General features: G+C 53.2%; 2 protein-coding genes across 3 annotated transcripts; one reads left to right on the plus strand and one right to left on the minus strand.

The window, feature by feature from the left end:
* Positions 1–1,329: 1,329 nt before the first annotated feature.
* Positions 1,330–6,017, minus strand: Myd88 (MYD88 innate immune signal transduction adaptor). Its single transcript, XM_021171309.3, has 6 exons — positions 5,005–6,017; positions 3,933–4,067; positions 3,364–3,544; positions 3,112–3,203; positions 2,693–2,868; positions 1,330–2,274 (listed from the first exon to the last, which is right to left on the minus strand). The coding sequence occupies exons 1-5, from the start codon at positions 5,330–5,332 to the stop codon at positions 2,714–2,716; spliced, it is 891 nt and encodes a 296-aa protein (XP_021026968.1). The 5' UTR covers positions 5,333–6,017; the 3' UTR covers positions 1,330–2,274; positions 2,693–2,713.
* Positions 6,018–6,711: 694 nt separating this feature from the next.
* On the plus strand, positions 6,712–15,601 carry LOC110301085 (3-ketoacyl-CoA thiolase A, peroxisomal). Of its 2 annotated transcripts, XM_021171310.3 has the most exons (12): positions 6,712–7,049; positions 7,189–7,282; positions 8,093–8,150; positions 9,537–9,616; positions 9,836–9,878; positions 12,027–12,125; positions 13,009–13,089; positions 13,877–14,067; positions 14,220–14,399; positions 14,654–14,709; positions 14,792–14,937; positions 15,259–15,601. In XM_021171310.3, exons 1-12 carry the CDS (start codon positions 6,879–6,881, stop codon positions 15,332–15,334), a joined length of 1,275 nt encoding a protein of 424 aa, XP_021026969.1. In that variant the 5' UTR covers positions 6,712–6,878; the 3' UTR covers positions 15,335–15,601. The 2 variants fall into 2 exon arrangements, with proteins under 2 accessions (XP_021026969.1, XP_085684304.1); XM_085828178.1 differs by lacking the exons at positions 14,654–14,709; positions 15,259–15,601 and having other exon boundaries at positions 6,855–7,049; positions 14,792–14,936.
* The last annotated feature ends 821 nt before the right edge of the window (positions 15,602–16,422 follow it).

Below are 16,422 nucleotides of genomic sequence, written 5' to 3' on the forward strand. Positions count from 1 at the left end.
AACCCTGCTTTTCCACCTGCCCAATCCACCTTCCGGGCAGCCACTCCTCTGCTCCTCTCACCCCCTGCTGCCCACATGGAAGCCAGGGTCCCTGCTGCAGCCTGCGTGCTATGGCTGCAGTCATCTCCCCTGAGCCCCACAGGTCTCATCTGACTGTTCTAGTCTCCATCCTAGTCATGCCTCTCGATCAGATCTTTTCCCTTAGTATGTCTCCCAGCGTAGGGTTTACCTTGTCCCCTTCACCACCTCTCAGAGCCCCGTCTTCAGGACATGGAGGATACATGCCTTTGGTCCAGCCAGCATACCTGCTGCCCAAGGCTCCACTGCCTGGTTCCTGGGTGGTTCTGACTTTCCTGCATTTGCATCTTGCTTCTTCTACTGCTGTCTAGTTTCCTTTAGATCAGAGCATGATTCGTTTCTATATTCTGCCTTGGCCTGGCCCCATGGAACAAACAGATCCTCAAAAAAGCAAGTTTCTAAAATGCAGGGGTGGTTGGAAATACATGAACTTTCAGAGATGCAGAAACAACAAGTGTTCCTTTAAAAATTAAAGTACTGCGTGTGGTGACACATACATCTTTAATTCCAACACTCAGGAGGCAGAGGCAGGCAGAGCTCTGTGAGTTTAAAGCCAATCTGCTCTACACAGAAAGTTCTGGGACAGCCAGACTTTCATAGTAGAGACCTTACCTCAAAAACAAAACAAAACAAAACAATTTTTAAAACTTTTTTTTTTTTGGCAGAATGCCCTGTTTCCTAAACTGTAGGGCTCAAACAGTCCTCCTGCCTCAGTCTCACAGGTAGGTAGACCCACAGGCACACTACCTTACCTGGCTTAAAAACTCTCTTCCTTGAGATAATTACAGATCCTGAGGAAGTTGGAAAGGTGAAGACTACAAATGTAACATCAGCATTGTGTGTATAGATAGCACTTGGTCATCCAATGGCTGGATATGTGTGACTCCATAATCAAGGGACAGATGGTGATCTGAGAATACAGCTCAGAAGACATACTTTGTCTAACATGGATCCTGGGTTCAATCCCTGAGACTGCATACCAGGGCCAGGCACATAGTTTAAGCTAAGAAAGACTCAGGCTGCTGGGTAGGAGCAGGTTTCTGGAGCTGATGATGATACCTTTAGCTCCATCTGGTCCCTGCTGAAGCCCAAGCCCGTGAGGCCAAGACTCAGCCATCTGGAAACCCAAGGCTCAGCCATCTTGGAAGCCCTAGGGGACACCACATTATAGAGCACTTTCTCTTATACTAGAAACTCATAGCCTACCTCTCTGCTTCCAAACACCTTAACACACATACAGTCAGTCGCAAGTACACTTCCTCAAAATAGAATACTTTTTATTATAAATTCACACACAGAAGTACAAAGTACAAACACCAGCCCTTCTTTCTCTATTGACATTCCCATGAAACCTCTAACACAGGTGTAGGAGACACTTGACCCAGGTGGCTTTAAAATGCTCAGCATCAAGCACTGAAATGCCCCATGAGACCGTGCACAGAGGCCTCACTCCTCCCCCAGACACTGAGGGGAGACCCACTTTCTTGGGGACTCAGGACCCTGGGGTGTGCCCTGAGAGGGACCATGACATTGCCTCTATGATAGAGAACTTGAAAGGAATAAGAAGATGCAAACCTCACTGCTGGGGAGAAAACAGCTGAGCCTGCAGCTGCTTTGTGGGGCGAAGCCAATCAGATTCTCCTTTTTATCTTCAGTTTGCTAAGGGCCCAAATGCTATCACGTTTGGGGCCTTTCTAGACTTTGCTTTCAACAGGTGGAGAAAATAGAGGAGAAATCAACAGTGCCCCCAGATTTTTCTTCTTTTCTGGGGGTAGGGGATGGGAGAGGTAGGCTCTCATGTAGCCCAGGCTGACCTTAAACTAGGTGTGTTGCCAAGGATAACCTTGAACTCCTGATTCTCCTGCCTCTACCTCCCAAATGTTGAAACTATAGGCCCATGCCACTACCTGTAGCAAAGGCACCCCATTTTAGTCCAGGGAGATGGCCAGGCGCCCTTGATGGTAGAACTCTTCCACTCAGCTATTCTTGGGAGCTGTCCCAAAGGAAACACACGTATGCAGATGCCTGTGTGTGCGAGGAGGCATGTGTGTGCTGAGAGGTGCGTGCACAGGCATGGGTGGCTGGGAGGAAAGGCAGTCGTCATTGAACACGGGTTGAACCTGAGGGGAGTCAAAGATGCAGACAGGATGGCATCAGAGAATCCGGCTCTGTGTCAGGCTCATCTTCCCCTCTGCCCTGTGGGAAGAGGAAAGGAAGTTTAAGGTTGGCAGGTAGAAGCAGCTGTCCTGGCAAGCCTGTGGTGCTCCTTAACAGCCAGTGTGTGCTCCTTCAGCTCCCCTTCGGCCCACACTGGGTCTCCTAGGATAGCCAGAAGAGTACCTCACCATTTCCCTGCCTGATCTCCATATCCTGTTTCTCAGGAGGAGATCTTGAGGCCAAAGATGTCTGAGATGTAGCTCAACTAGTCCTCCGCTTAGACTCACTGTGCTGGCTGGCAACCTGGCAAGTCATAATGTCACTTGCAGTCACTGGTTCCGTAAGGACTTGAGAGATGACATCTGGCTACTGTAGATGTCTAGGGATAGACGGACCACAAGCTCCCCCCTACAGTGTCAAAGGAGGCAAGCGGAAGAACACAGACAGACTGACATACCTAGGGCTCCCAGGGTCATCTTCAGGGCAGGGACAAAGCCTTGGCAAGGCGGGTCCAGAACCAGGACTTGGTGCAAGGGTTGGTATAGTCGCATATAGTGATGAACCGTAGGATACTGGGAAAGTCCTTCTTCATCGCCTTGTATTTAATAGGAATCAGTCGCTTCTGTTGGACACCTGAAGGCCAAAGCGTGTGGTATTAGGACCACGTGGGGCCCTATGGTGGGACAGGCTCAGTCCCCAAAGCACAGGCTAACACCAGCTCTCCACCAACCAGGCATCCATGATACATATCCACTACATAAAGAAGCACACAGGTACATCCTCAGAGATCTGTAGTGCTTTGGTTTTGCATTCCTGGACTATCATCTTAAGGCTATACCTCCACTCTGTCTTTGACCAAAGCAGGCCTAAGCTTACCTGGAGACAGGCTGAGTGCAAACTTGGTCTGGAAGTCACATTCCTTGCTCTGTAGATAATCGTCAGAAACAACCACCACCATGCGGCGACACCTGAGGGAGAGTGACACTGTGGTGACTTCCTTCAGAGGATGGTGTCAGGAAGGACTACATTACCCAGGCAGGACAGAGCCCAGCTAGCAGGACAGTCCTCGCATCTGGACCTCTGGGTTTCATGCATTCACCCACCTACCCTCTTAGCTGCTTAACCAACCTTTTCTCAATTAGCTCGCTGGCAATGGACCAGACACAGGTGCCCGGCAGGACGTCCCGGTCGGACACACACAACTTAAGCCGATAGTCTGTCTGTTCCAGTTGCCGGATCATCTCCTGCACAAACTCGATATCATTGGGGCAGTAGCAGATAAAGGCATCGAAAAGTTCCGGCGTTTGTCCTGAGGACAGGGGACAAGGGAAACCGTCAACCTCTGCGGAAGGCTGGAAGGAGCCCAACCTGGAGTCTTCCCTCAAGGGAACCTGGGCCTGTATCCATACCAAAGCAATGTCATATACATGCCCTCCCCACCAGTGAAAAGATAACTTCCTCCCAGATGAAATCCCGGTTAACTATGATGGAGGCATGCCATTAAAGTCTCAGAACCACTCTGGGAGAGGACTGCCATTATTCCCATTTCTTAGATGGGGAAACCAAGGCTCAGAATGAGCGGCTTGCCCGAGGTCCCAGGTCCATCCATCTGCTTCGGTATCCATGCCCTCTGCAGGTCACATGTTTGAGGCTGTGGCCCACCTACTCTACCCAGGGGCACAGTATTGGGCCCTTACCTAGGGGGTCATCAAGGGTGGTGATGCCTCCCAGTTCCTTTGTTTGTGGGACACTGCTTTCCACTCTGGCCACCTGTAAGGGCTTCTCAGACTCCTGGTTCTGCAGCTTACCTAAGTATTTCTGGCAGTCCTCCTCTGTGGAGAAGAGACAGGTGTAGAGGCTCCTCCCCCAACCCCCACACCCCCGACACACACCCCCATGCCCCAGGCTGCTGCTGTACACACACTCAAAATCCTGAATTAGTTTAAAGGGCCTACTTGGGGCTGGCGAGATGGCTCAGCCGGTAAGAGCACTGACTGCTCTTCCGAAGGTCCTGAGTTCAAATCCCAGCAACCACATGGTGGCTCACAACCACCCATAATGAGATCTGATGCCCTTTTCTGCTGTGTCTGAAGGCAGCTACAGTGTACTTATGTATAATAATAAATAAATGTTTAAAAAAATAAAATAAAGGGCCTACTTGGGCTGAGCCTTCCCCAGCCACTGGTACCATGGATGGCTCTACAAACTAACATTCCCTTTCAGACTCTCCCAAAATGGGCATCTGAGAGGACTCCAAAGTCAGCCTGCTTCTCTGAGCCTTCCTCCTGCCTTCCCTTTCTAAGGCTCTAGAGAATGGAGCCAAACTGGGCATCTAGCAGGGCGCAGAGCAATCAGAGCAGAGGACTGAATGTCAGAAGGGCTCAGGCACCCAGTTAGTGCTCAGTGAGAATGGTGACCCCCATCTAGCAAGGTGTACCTCACTGTGGGCGGGGCGGGGTGTTGTGCTGAGTGCCAGTGAGTGATGGAAGGGGTCCTCACTTGTCCTGTTGATCCTGACACAACTGAGATACCGCGAGAGAAGCAGATCTTGACTCTTGGTACAACTGAAGGTCTTTGCCTAAGCTCTTTCCATCTTTTCTCAGGGGTTTTGACCCCTCTCCCAATCCCTACGCTGACCTGCATACTGACAGAAAATTCGACTGTCACTCTCTCCCTCCCTAGCGCACCCCAGAAAAAATGAACAAGATTAATATGCCAAGGCTAGCCTCGTTGATCCTTGGCACAAAGCCAGGAAGCACGTTTCCTCACCGATGCGGGACTTCAGCTCCTTCAGTATATCCTCACGGTCTAACAAGGCCAGCAGCTCTAGCAGCCTGCCGACCGACGCGCCAGAGCGCCCCTGCCAGGCATCCAACAAACTGCGAGTGGGGTCGGGGCGCGTCTCCAGCTCTCGGATCTCCAAGTACTCGAAGCCCATCTCCTCCGCCAGCAAGGTCCAGTCGGCCGCCACGGGCGTCCGAGGGTTCAAGAACAGCGATAGGCGGCGCCTCACTCCCACGTTAAGCGCGACCAAGGGTATGGAAAACATGAAGGAGTCCAGGGAACCGGATCCCACGCGGGGGTCTCCCGCAGACATGGCAGGCAACCCTGGGCCCCCGGTGCCGTCCAGTACGCTCGCCTGTGGAGTTTCCTACTTCCCTTAAGTCTCCTTCCAGCCCCTCCTTCTTTCGCTTTCCGAGAAGCTCCGCCCTTTGCTAGAATCTAGACTAAGGGGCCAGAACTACCCAGCCTTAAAGTCAACCCACTTGTGTTTCTAACGTTTGCTCACCTCCCCTCGAAGGTGTGAGGACGTATAAAAACCGCCTCTGGCATCTGCCTTGGCCCACCGATCAAGGCGGATCGACTAGGCGATCTGGTAGTGGTTGTTATGCATGGTTAGCTCAATCAGCCTTGTTTAGGACTTGAAGGAGTTACAGCCCTTCTGTACAGTAATTTATATTCTGGTAGTAGGGAGGGAAGAGACAGACTGGTTTCGGAAGTAGTAACCCGAAGGTTCAGTCTACCTTTAGCTATCTGATGTCACTTGTGACTCTAATTTTTAAAGGGGAAAGCCCACGACCTTGCCTATAAATTGGCATTTAGGGTATCCTGTCCTTTGTTTTCTGAGACAAACAGCACTACCTTCCCGGGGTCTGAAAAAAACACGCGGAACCTATCACCTTACTCTTTAACGTTGGGTCTAGACCCAAGGAAGACTTTTTTTCGTTAATTCACTTGGTTAATCTACTTAGGTGTCAATCTCCAATACTGGGTCTCCACCCTCCCACCCCCAGCCCCATCCCCGGGTTTAGTAGAATTCCTAGGGGAATGTGGGCACTAATGGCACTATCCCAAACAAACGTAGATCAACAGGCTTAAGACATGCGGAGCACGTTACAGTTAGAACCTGCCTGCCTTTCAGCACCTTAATCGGTTCTTCACACCAGCCGGGAACCCAAAATTACTTTGTTTTCTGAGAGAGCTTCTGTGACGGCCAACCCGGTTGGGGCTTAACTAGGTGCCTCAACATTTTCTAGGTCCTCAGTTCTGGGTTTTGGGACCCGGGGCTGAGCACAGCAAATTTTGATGGGAGACAAGGGTCTTCCCGGACTAGCCCAACAGAGAAGCCATGGGCCGGGCTCCGCCTTCTACGCGGCTGCGCGCTTAGCTCAAGGGGAGGGACTCCCTTGAGGCTGAGTTCATCCTAGGAAACCAGCAGTTTGGGAAACCTCCTTTCCCAGTGTCTACAAAAGGTTGTGCAAACTTGAAGTTTCCAGTCTGCCTTTCGAGGAGGATTAAGAGTGCGCATTATGATTGGCTTCCGTAGGATGGCGGGCGGGGCTTTGAGTGGAGAGAAAGCGTCTTAGGACAGGCATTGGGCGGGGCTCTGGGGCAAGGGGTGGGTGGGCGGCCCTCAATCAGACTCCCCTTAATCTAATTGGTTGTACCTAGGAGTGGGCAGGCCCTCTACAGACCCCATCCTACCTCTCGCAGTATCATTCTACCCGGGTTGTGATCCCCTTTCAGGCCTCGCGAGGTAGAAGGCTGTCCTGCGCCTGCGCCCGCGCCTGCGCCTGCCATCATTCCTGTTCCTAAAGCTCTGCACCCAGAACCTAAGCGAGTAAGTGGGACCCACCTCCGCGATGCATCGGCTGCAGGTAGTGCTGGGCCACCTGGCCGGCCGGCCCGAGTCGAGCTCCGCGCTGCAAGCTGCGCCCTGCTCCGCTGGCTTCCCGCAGGCCTCGGCCTCCGACGTGGTGGTGGTGCACGGACGGCGCACTCCCATCGGCCGCGCCAGCCGTGGAGGCTTCAAGGTGAGGCCCCTCGGGCGGGCGAGGGGAGCAGAAGGCGGCCTGCGCGGATGGGATCCTGTCATCGGGGGTCCGGTGACCGCAGAGTCCCCGGGCGGGGATGCGGGAGCTTGGCTCACCGCTGCTGCGCCTCGCCCTGCAGGACACCACCCCCGACGAGCTTCTGTCGGCCGTGTTGACCGCGGTTCTCCAGGACGTGAAGCTAAAGCCTGAGCAGCTGGGAGACATCTCCGTGGGTGAGCTCCCCTGCGGGTCCTGCACCGGCCCTTCCCTGTCCTCCTTCCCGAAGCCTCTCTTTCTCACCGAGAACCTGGGTTTCACTGAGCAAGACTACAGACTCCACCGATTTAAGTGGGATAGTCGAAGGACCCTTTTACAGGGTTCGCCTAAGATCATCGGAAAACACAGATATCTACATTACGATACTTAACAGTAGCGGAATTACAGTTCTGATGTAGCAGTGAAAAATAACTTTATGGCTGGGGGTCACCACAGAAGCCTAGATGTTCCTGGAGACTGCAGGAGGTGGGAAAACGCAGTTCTCTACCTACACGGTGTCCTGGGTTACAGGTGCAGATGGATTCACCCCACCCTGCCCTAACCACTACTCTTTGCCTGAACTAGAACTTAGAGTAGGACACGGTCTTGTCCTGAGGTGCCAGCCTGTTCCTCGTCCCTGCAGCAACGCGGGGCTTGGAGGAGGACGCTTGGGGAGGTGAGCACTTGCAGGCTCCCCTCCCTCCTCCATGGCTCTGCACAGTGTCTCTTACTCTAGAGTCTCTCCTGTTACCAGGCAAGCCCGCCCCCCCAAGGCCGTGATTTAGAAGAGCTTGCTTTGGCCCTCCAGCACTGGGCAGGTGGATGACAAGCTGTTGGGTAGCTGTCTCCCTATTTTCCAGACTCCGAACTTCTATAGTTTCACATGAGCCTGGGAAAACCCTAAAGTGATCCGGAAGAAAGATCTGGAATGTCTCTTCTCTGGAACTCCCAGTTGAACCCTAGTATGCAGAACACTACTTGGTACTGAATAAGTTTTCTATCTACAGGCAATGTTCTTGAGCCAGGATCCGGGGCTGTCATGGCACGCATCGCCCAATTTCTGAGGTAACCCTTTTCCCTCTGGTAGGGATTAACCAGTCTGTAGGTGACAGGTTATCAGATTGGATACTAGATACCAAGTCAGCCAGAATCCTTGGACCCAACATTGCTCCTGCTCTGAAGGGTGTGTTACCCGGCCCAGAGGCAGGGACTGGAGCGAAGGTGACCAAGTATTTCACAAAGCCAACTTGTTTACCCTTTGGAGGCATGGACTCTGTCCTCACATGGCAGATTAATAATCACGTGACCACTTGATCAGGGCCTTTTCTTCATTTCCTAGTTGAGCCACTTGAGAACCCCAGGCTCAGTCAGTTATCAGAAGCTTGAGGGGAGGGGTGGGGAAGCCAGGGTCCCTGGTCATCTTGGCCTTCCAGGTGGGGAAGAGGTAGTCCAGTTACTTCCAGGTGTAGATTGAAACCCACCTCCCTTAGTCCTTCCTACCACGTGGGTGAGAAATAGTAGCAACAGTAGCCAGAGTCAGAACAGGGAAAGACCTTCCCTCTAGAGATGTGGAAAGGGTCAGCTTAGCCTCCTAGTTCCTCTTGTAACTTTCCAGTTCATCTCTCACCCGCTTCTTCATTCTGACTTTCCCTTCTTCTGCTGTGCAGGCCGCCCCCTATACACTCACTCTGCCTATTCTGTCCCCATAGAGAGCTCTCTCCTACTCACCTAGCTCTGGCCAGTCCCTACACAGACAGCTTGGAAGACTGACTCTCAAGATGAGTGACCTTCTTGTCCACTGGGGTGCCAAGTGCCTCCCTGTCGCTACAGACGTTGCACCCGAGGGTCTGCAAACGTGAGCTCTGCAACCTTGAGATTCGAAGCTCAGGCAGGGAAGCTGCGTGGGCCACTGGTGCTCTTGCTCTCTTGACAAAGAAAAGTAGACATCTCCTTTGACCACAGAGAGACTGGCCACCAGCCCAAGAATGAGGTCTCATGGCAAGGCTTCCAATTGTCTCTTCAGTTGCAAGTGGCTATAGCGACAGGGTTTACCTAGTAGTTGCTGGTCTAGGGTCAGGTCCTGGCTGCCTGCGTTGGGTTGTCCTGACCTGTGTGGGGGTAGAAAGACAACCCAAGTCTACAAATGAGAACTACAAAGGTCACAGCCAGCCTAGTTCCTGGCTGTTGCTGTTGGTCATGCTTGTCACAGTGAGGGCAGCGGATGTGTCTGACGGGAAACGGCTGGGGTTCCATGAGTTCCTCAGGGGTTTCTAGAAGTTGTATATGTCTACCATATTGGAGGCAAAGCCAGCTGTTACCCTCTGGTCTGTGCATTGCTATGGGCCATTATTGGGACCCTGAAGACTCATGGGACCTACTTTCCATGAGACTGGGTCACGTCCAGGGCTGGTCACACATCCAGGGCTGACCGCCATCTCCCCTCTGTTTCAGTGGCATCCCAGAGACTGTACCTTTGTCTACGGTCAACAGACAGTGTTCATCGGGACTGCAGGCAGTGGCCAACATTGCTGGTAAGTGGTGACTGCTGGGTGTGCCCATGAGTGTACCCTGACCTTGGTCCTTGACCCTCGGGACCCTAGGCAGAGAGAGAGAGAGAGGAGGAGCACCCTGGGCCACATCCCAAGTCTTTTTGGGTGTTCCTGGGTCTCCTGTGAGGGAGGGGATAGGCCATACTGCTCCCGGGCAGGCCCGCTGTGGCCAGGGGTGGTTATGAAGTGCTTTTATTTCAGGTGGCATCAGAAATGGGTCTTATGACATTGGCATGGCCTGTGGGTAAGATCGCCTTCCTGCCGGACCCTATTAACCAATGTAGCAATCAAACTAATTTTTCTCTCCTCAGTTCTGAGGGGCTATGATTCCAGGATTCTCCATGCCCACTAAGACAGCTGAATAGGCTGGGCTTCCAGAAATGTGTCTAGGAGTGGCCCAAGCACTGGGCTGCTCAGGACTGGGCCAGTCTCAGCACACGCAGAAAGGGGAGTACCCTGGGGAACTGCCAGGGTGGGACTATAGGCATGCATGTTGAGAAAGCACTGCGCTTGAGAGTGCCCCCAGGGTACTCATGTGTCCTCTCTGCCTGTACAGAAAGGAATATCAGTTTTGGTTCTCTAAACTCAGAGACATACAGAGCAAAGCCCAGTGGCTCATGCCTGTCCATCCCAGCCCATTCCAGCTAGTGAGACAAGAGGCTTTTAGGTTGGAAGCCATCGTAAAGCCAGGGACAACTTTATTTATTTTTTATTTTTTATTTATTCGTTTTATGTATATGAGTACACGGTCACTCTCCTCAGACACACCAGAAGAGGGCGTCAGATCCCATTACAGATGATTATGAGCCACCATGTGGTTGCTGGGAGTTGAACTCATGACCTCTGGAGGAGCAGCCAGTGCTCTTAACCACTGAGCCATCTCTCCAGCCCCAGCCCCAGGGACAGCTTTTATTATACAACTTTTACTCCTCAGCCATTCTCCTGCCACCAGCCTGGCACTCGGGTACATCTGTGTTCTGAGGGACAGACTGCTGGGCATCTGTTCACTGACACCACCTAGATTGCAGTCCAGAGGTGCTAGGATCTAGACTTGGGGCTGTCCAAAGCTGGAAAGACAGTTAAGGGCGGCCTTGGCAGGCTTCGGAGCTAGCGGTTGGTTCTGTAGAATAGTTTTTGATAGGAAGCATTGCTGGCCTATGGCCAGGTCCTGGCTGCCTGCACCAGGTTGTCCTCACCTGTGTGTGGGTAGGAAGACAACCCAAGTCCACAAATGAGGACTGTGATGGCCAAAAGTTACAGCCAGCCTGGCCATTGCTGTTCATTGTGTTTGTCACAGTGAGGCCAGCGGACGTGGCTGACAGAAAAGAGCTAGGGCTCTGTGAGTTCCTTGGGGGATTCTCAACGCAGTCAGCTTGACTACTCTGGTGTTGGAAACAAAGCAGGTGTATCTATAGGATGTCCACATCACGACCTGACCATCCCCTAGCCGAGGGCTGTCTCTGGGGCCAGACTGCCTGGTTGTGGTCCAGGTTGGACACCTAAGGACATTCCCTTACCGCTCAGACCTCACTCTCCTCATCTTTATAAAGGGACACCTACTTCAGCTCTGTGAAGTTTACGAGAGGATCAGATGGCACCATGGGGTCTGTGTTGTGTGGTGACACCATTTGAGGGGCTCTTATGCTGTAAAAGAGTTCAAGCTAGCCGGGCGTGGTGGCGCACGCCTTTAATCCTAGCACTCGGGAGGCAGAGGCAGGCGGATTTCTGAGTTCGAGGCCAGCCTGGGCTACAGAGTGAGTTCCAGGACAGCCACGACTACACAGAGAAACCCTGTCTCGAAAAAAAAAAAAAAAAAAAGAGTTCAAGCTAGTGTTAGAGGTAGAAAAAACTTAGTGTTAGAGGTAGAAAAAAGCTCTTGGTTAAGGTCATCAGCTGTTGTCTGTAAGCTTTACCCCCAACCCACACACCCTTTCCGAGCCCTGGACGCCGACTGCCTGGACTTCCTCCTTGCCTGTTCCAGACAGGTCTCTCTTTGATTGACATTAACTCTGTGCTTGTTTTAAGGGAATGTCTCCTTTTTCCCTTTGACTTTGATATTGCTGAGAGCTTGGCCGAGCTCTGGGCATTTGTCCCGGGCTGAGGGGTGGGTACCAGAAGACGACTGTTCCTGGGGACTGCCAGAGTCCTGCAGCAGCACTGGGAGTATGTCTGGTAAAGTGCTGGGTCCTCAGCTTGAGGGAGAGCAGGCTCAGCTGCCTTGTAACCTCCACCTGCTTCATCCCATGGACCTTCTGCCCTCAGGCTTCCTAGAGAGCTTACCTCACTCCCCAAGGGCTCCCTTGATCTTTATTCCCTAGCACTTGCCACATAGCTGGCTGTCCCTGGGGCTTCCTACTAGAGCCTAAAGCTCACTCCTCTTCCTCCTCCTTAGGGTGGAGTCCATGTCCCTGTCTAGGATAGGGAACCCTGGGAATATCTCTTCCCGCCTGCTGGAGAGTGAGAAAGCCAGAGACTGCCTGATTCCTATGGGGTGAGTGTTCACAGGCGGCTGTGCATGTTCACTGTTCTGCCTGTCCTTGACCAGACATCAGGATATTTTCTTCTCTGGCTGGCAGTACTTCGCTTCGTCTTCTTCCCCTGGCTGTCATGCGCTTGATAGGTATGAGATTAATGTTGTCCTTGACTTCGCTTTCCTGAGGACCCCCCCTCCCACCAAACACACACACACTCACACTCCTCTCTGACTCCACACATTTCCAAATGTAGCTCATTCTTCATCACTGTGTCTGAGGTGCTATGTCTCAGGGTAGGCAGTGGGAACAGTCCCCAGAGCCTTGGGAGGCCCCAACAGTTGACACAGGGAGCTTGGTTTCTTGGACTTGTAGGGGAGGGCTCAGGCCTGTGAGATACCTTGTGGGAAGTTTCTCCAGTGCTTTAGTTCTGCAGCCATGTCTGTGAGCGCTCCTCAATGCACGTCCAAGGGCAAGGGATTCTGGGAGGTTCACCATAGGAGAACCCTAACCTGACCTGTCTTTCTCCACATCCTGTGTGTTTCCAAGAGTAGCCTGGAAGCCACAGGAGAAACTGGGGCCAGATAGTGTCCCTAGTATCTTCCTGTCCTTCTCTTATGGGCAGAGACAACTCACCAGGGGACAATTCCTTCTGTAGGCCCCAAGTTCAGGCTGCTCTTCCCTCTTTGAGGTGTGAGTCTTTGAGCATCTGTGGACATGGGCTCTCAGTATTTATGATGACCCAGGAGTCCCTGGGGCATGTCTGGAAGCTCTCTCTCTGACGTGGACACCCAGAGGTGCAAGCACAGTCCTTCACCCAGAGGTGCAAGCACAGTCCTTCAGCGTGGCCCTGGCCCTCAGGCCTGCAGACCCACAGCCTCTGCTTTCCTGTGTGTGCACTAGGATAACCTCGGAGAATGTGGCTGAGCGGTTTGGCGTTTCACGGCAGAAGCAGGATGCCTTTGCGCTGGCCTCCCAGCAGAAGTGAGTGTGGCAGGACAGGATGGGCTGGGGGGACGCGGGGTTGGGTGGGAGCTGGAGAGTGGACCTGGTAGAGTTTTGCTAAGGGATAGACTTCATAGCTCTATTTGGAAGGTAGCAGTGGCCAGCATCATGATGGGTTGGGAAAATGCACTGGCTTCCCAAATTATGGACTAGGTTGAGTCTGGGGAGGTGACCTCAGGCAAAGCTGAGCTGCCATCAGAGAAGTACAAAGCCTGAGATCTCTGGGCAGGCTAGAAGTGTGTGGTGTCTGGTTCAGGGAGGGAGGGCTCTTAGCAGAGATGCGAGAAGCAGCTAGGAGCTGTTGTCTAGCAATTTGCAGAACTTAGATGTAACATCAGAAATGAGACTGCTCCCTAAAAGGTGAAAGGAGAGGACTGCTTCTGCAAAGCTGACCTCTGACCTCTATATAGATGCTGTGGGGGATGGGGATGTATGCACACACACACACACACACACACACACATTACATTTAATTTTAAAAGGGTTGTAAAGAGGACCAACATCTTCAAACTTCCTCCTCCCCTTTGAGGTGATCTAGCGAGCACCATGGGGCAGATGAAGGAGAGGCTATGATTGTCCTCAGGCATCCTGTACCTACCAAAAGGTAGGGTCCTGAGGAACTCCTTTCCATCAGAGCTCCTCAGGGGCCAGGTATTTTTCCAGACTCCAAACCCTGAAGTGCATGTTCTTCTGAGCTGGCCAAGGCTAGGGACAGGCAGGAATGGATCCCAAACATGCCTATGTCTTATGCCCATGGTGCTGCTAGGGCAGCAAGCGCCCAGAGCAGAGGATGCTTCCGTGCTGAGATTGTGCCTGTGACAACCACTGTCCTGGATGACAAGGGTGACAAGAAAACCATCACCGTGTCTCAGGATGAGGGTGTCCGCCCCAGCACCACCATGCAGGGCCTGGCCAAGCTGAAGCCTGCCTTCAAGGATGGAGGCTCTACCACGGCTGGTGAGCGCGGGCCAGGAATAGGGCCGATCACAGTGGCCTGTCCCACTCTGAGACCTTGAGCTGACCAGGCCTCCTGGGAAGGTGATGGTAGGTGGAGCCTGGCTCTCTCTGGCTTGGCCTGATGCCTCTTTGTCCCACCCTTCCTCCCTTAGGAAACTCCAGTCAGGTGAGTGATGGAGCAGCTGCCGTCCTGCTGGCTCGGAGGTCCAAGGCTGAAGAACTGGGCCTCCCCATCCTTGGGGTCCTGAGGTCCTATGCAGTGGTCGGGGTCCCTCCTGACGTCATGGGCATCGGACCTGCCTATGCCATCCCTGCAGCCTTGCAGAAAGCAGGTGAGGTGGCTCCTTCTCATCCTGTGCTTGGATCCTGCAAGCCCTGTATCTGGGACTGGGGAGGGCTGGGTTTGACCTTGTGGGTGCTGTGGATGAAGGTGAGTCAGGCTAGCACCTCACATCCAAGACCTCCCTAACCTACTACCAGAACCCACTCACCTGACATACACAATAGAGCTGTACTTGGAGCTGAGCCTGAGGAGATTTAGAGTCCTGCCCAGAACTGTCAGCTCTCATCCAAATCTTGTCTACAGGGCTGACTGTGAATGACATAGACATCTTTGAGATCAATGAGGCCTTTGCAAGTCAGGTGAGCCTGGGTGTTATGGTGGGATTGATCAGAGCAGCTCAGAGCAGATGGAGGCTTTAGCTGCTGCTCTGGCTCCTTCCAGGCCGTCTACTGCGTGGAGAAGCTAGGAATTCCTGCAGAGAAGGTGAACCCGCTGGGGGGTGCAATAGCCCTGGGCCACCCCCTGGGCTGCACTGGAGCAAGGCAGGTTGTCACGCTGCTCAATGAACTGAAGCGCCGTGGCAGACGGTAAGGCTGCTCCTTGTGGGGTGTTGTGGGGGTTATTTGAGCTGGGGTGTCTGATACCTGGGGCTTGGGGAGGCGAGCACCCACACATAGGTGTTCTGAACTGGGAGTGGAGGGGTGAGACCTGTCTTCCAGAAGCCTTGCTTCAAAAACAGCATAACCAGGTGCCTGCCACCCGGGTGTGTGTCTGTCTGGGACTCAGTTCCCACAGTCCTGCTCTGCAGGTTTTGACTCTGTCCATGAGCCCTTGTTGCTGCAGCTCTGCCTGGCGGGAGCATGGGCTGGGGTTTGGCTGTGGGAGCCAACGATGGTTCCTTTCCCCAGGGCTTATGGCGTGGTGTCCATGTGCATCGGGACTGGGATGGGAGCAGCCGCTGTCTTTGAATACCCTGGGAACTGAGGCCTGGCTGCAGGCGGCACAACCCAGAGAGTGCTACAGTGGTGTCCAGAGAGGGACGCTACAGAAGCCATCTACGTGGGACACTCAGCAGTGGAGGGATGTGTCACAGCACTTTACTTTAGAAAACGTAATTGATGTTGGAACAGAGAGAGGGTTGGGACTGCCCCGTCAGGTACCCTGAACCGTGCTGAAGTGAGCATAGGACACTCTGGTTGCAAAGCCATTTGTACCTTTGAGGGAGGGATGCAGTAAATGTGTACTGTCTCAGTTTGGTGGTTGTCATTTCCTTCAGGGGTCAGCTTTCGCCTCCTGGATTCTGTGCATAAATGATTAAGAACCAGGGTCTCTCTCCGGTGAGCTCTAGCTGTGTGCAGGCTCTGGAGACCTGTCATGCGGGACCTCAGCAGACACCGTTGACCTAGAGGAGGTTCCCCTATCCCAGGAGCCATTCAGCCCATAGCCACTGCCCCTGCTTTCCAACCCTGGGCCATGTGGAACTCTTCAGCAGAGGCCGCGGCTGGGGACTAGCTATCCCCAGGCACCATGTATCCTAAGAGCCTCTTGCCCACAGCTGCAGCCCAGCATACTTTCCAGCACCTGGACTCGGTCTAGCCCACTGCTCCTGGGATAGGCGCCGGGGTTAGCTTCCCACGGTCACCTTCCCCTCCTCCCTTCTATGGAGCTGTCACGTGATCTTTTCCAAAGGAGGGACAAACAGAATGACTCTTCTGCAGAAAGAGTACCTGCCAGCAACAGGTCAAAGGTCGTTCCACTCAGGTCCAGCTTCATGAACCAGAGTTTGTCTGGGTTTCCTTACGTGCGTCGTAGGTTGTGTTTGGTCACACCACTGACGAAAACATACCCCCCCACCCACCCACCCAGTCCCCCTGAGATGGGTAAAGGCTTTCGTGTCTTCAACCTCATGAGCCCTCTCTGCCCTCCATGGTGAGTTGTTAATGGACCCTTCTCGTATGGCTGCTGTCTTGAACATTCAGCCGCTGAATGTTCAGGAAGCCAACAACTGGAGAATGGGGTTCCCCTGCTAGCTCGGCTCTGGGCTCCATGGGGCAGTTTCTCTGACCGCTGGC

The sequence above is a fragment of the Mus caroli genome, unplaced genomic scaffold, assembly GCF_978045245.1.
Source record: "Mus caroli unplaced genomic scaffold, Mus_caroli_1 scaffold_11, whole genome shotgun sequence".
NCBI classification, from domain to species: domain Eukaryota; kingdom Metazoa; phylum Chordata; class Mammalia; order Rodentia; family Muridae; genus Mus; species Mus caroli.

Coding starts and splice junctions, on each gene's coding strand:
- Myd88 (XM_021171309.3), bottom strand. CDS start 5,332: ATGTCTGCGGGAGACCCCCGCGTGGGATCCGGTTCCCTGGACTCCTTC. Junction 4,068..5,004: donor GGAGCTGAAGTCCCGCATCG/GTGAGGAAACGT, acceptor TCTTCTCCACAG/AGGAGGACTGCCAGAAATAC. Junction 3,204..3,363: donor AGCGAGCTAATTGAGAAAAG/GTTGGTTAAGCA, acceptor ACTCTCCCTCAG/GTGTCGCCGCATGGTGGTGG.
- LOC110301085 (XM_021171310.3), top strand. CDS start 6,879: ATGCATCGGCTGCAGGTAGTGCTGGGCCACCTGGCCGGCCGGCCCGAG. Junction 8,151..9,536: donor CGCATCGCCCAATTTCTGAG/GTAACCCTTTTC, acceptor CCTCTGTTTCAG/TGGCATCCCAGAGACTGTAC. Junction 9,617..9,835: donor GGCAGTGGCCAACATTGCTG/GTAAGTGGTGAC, acceptor CTTTTATTTCAG/GTGGCATCAGAAATGGGTCT.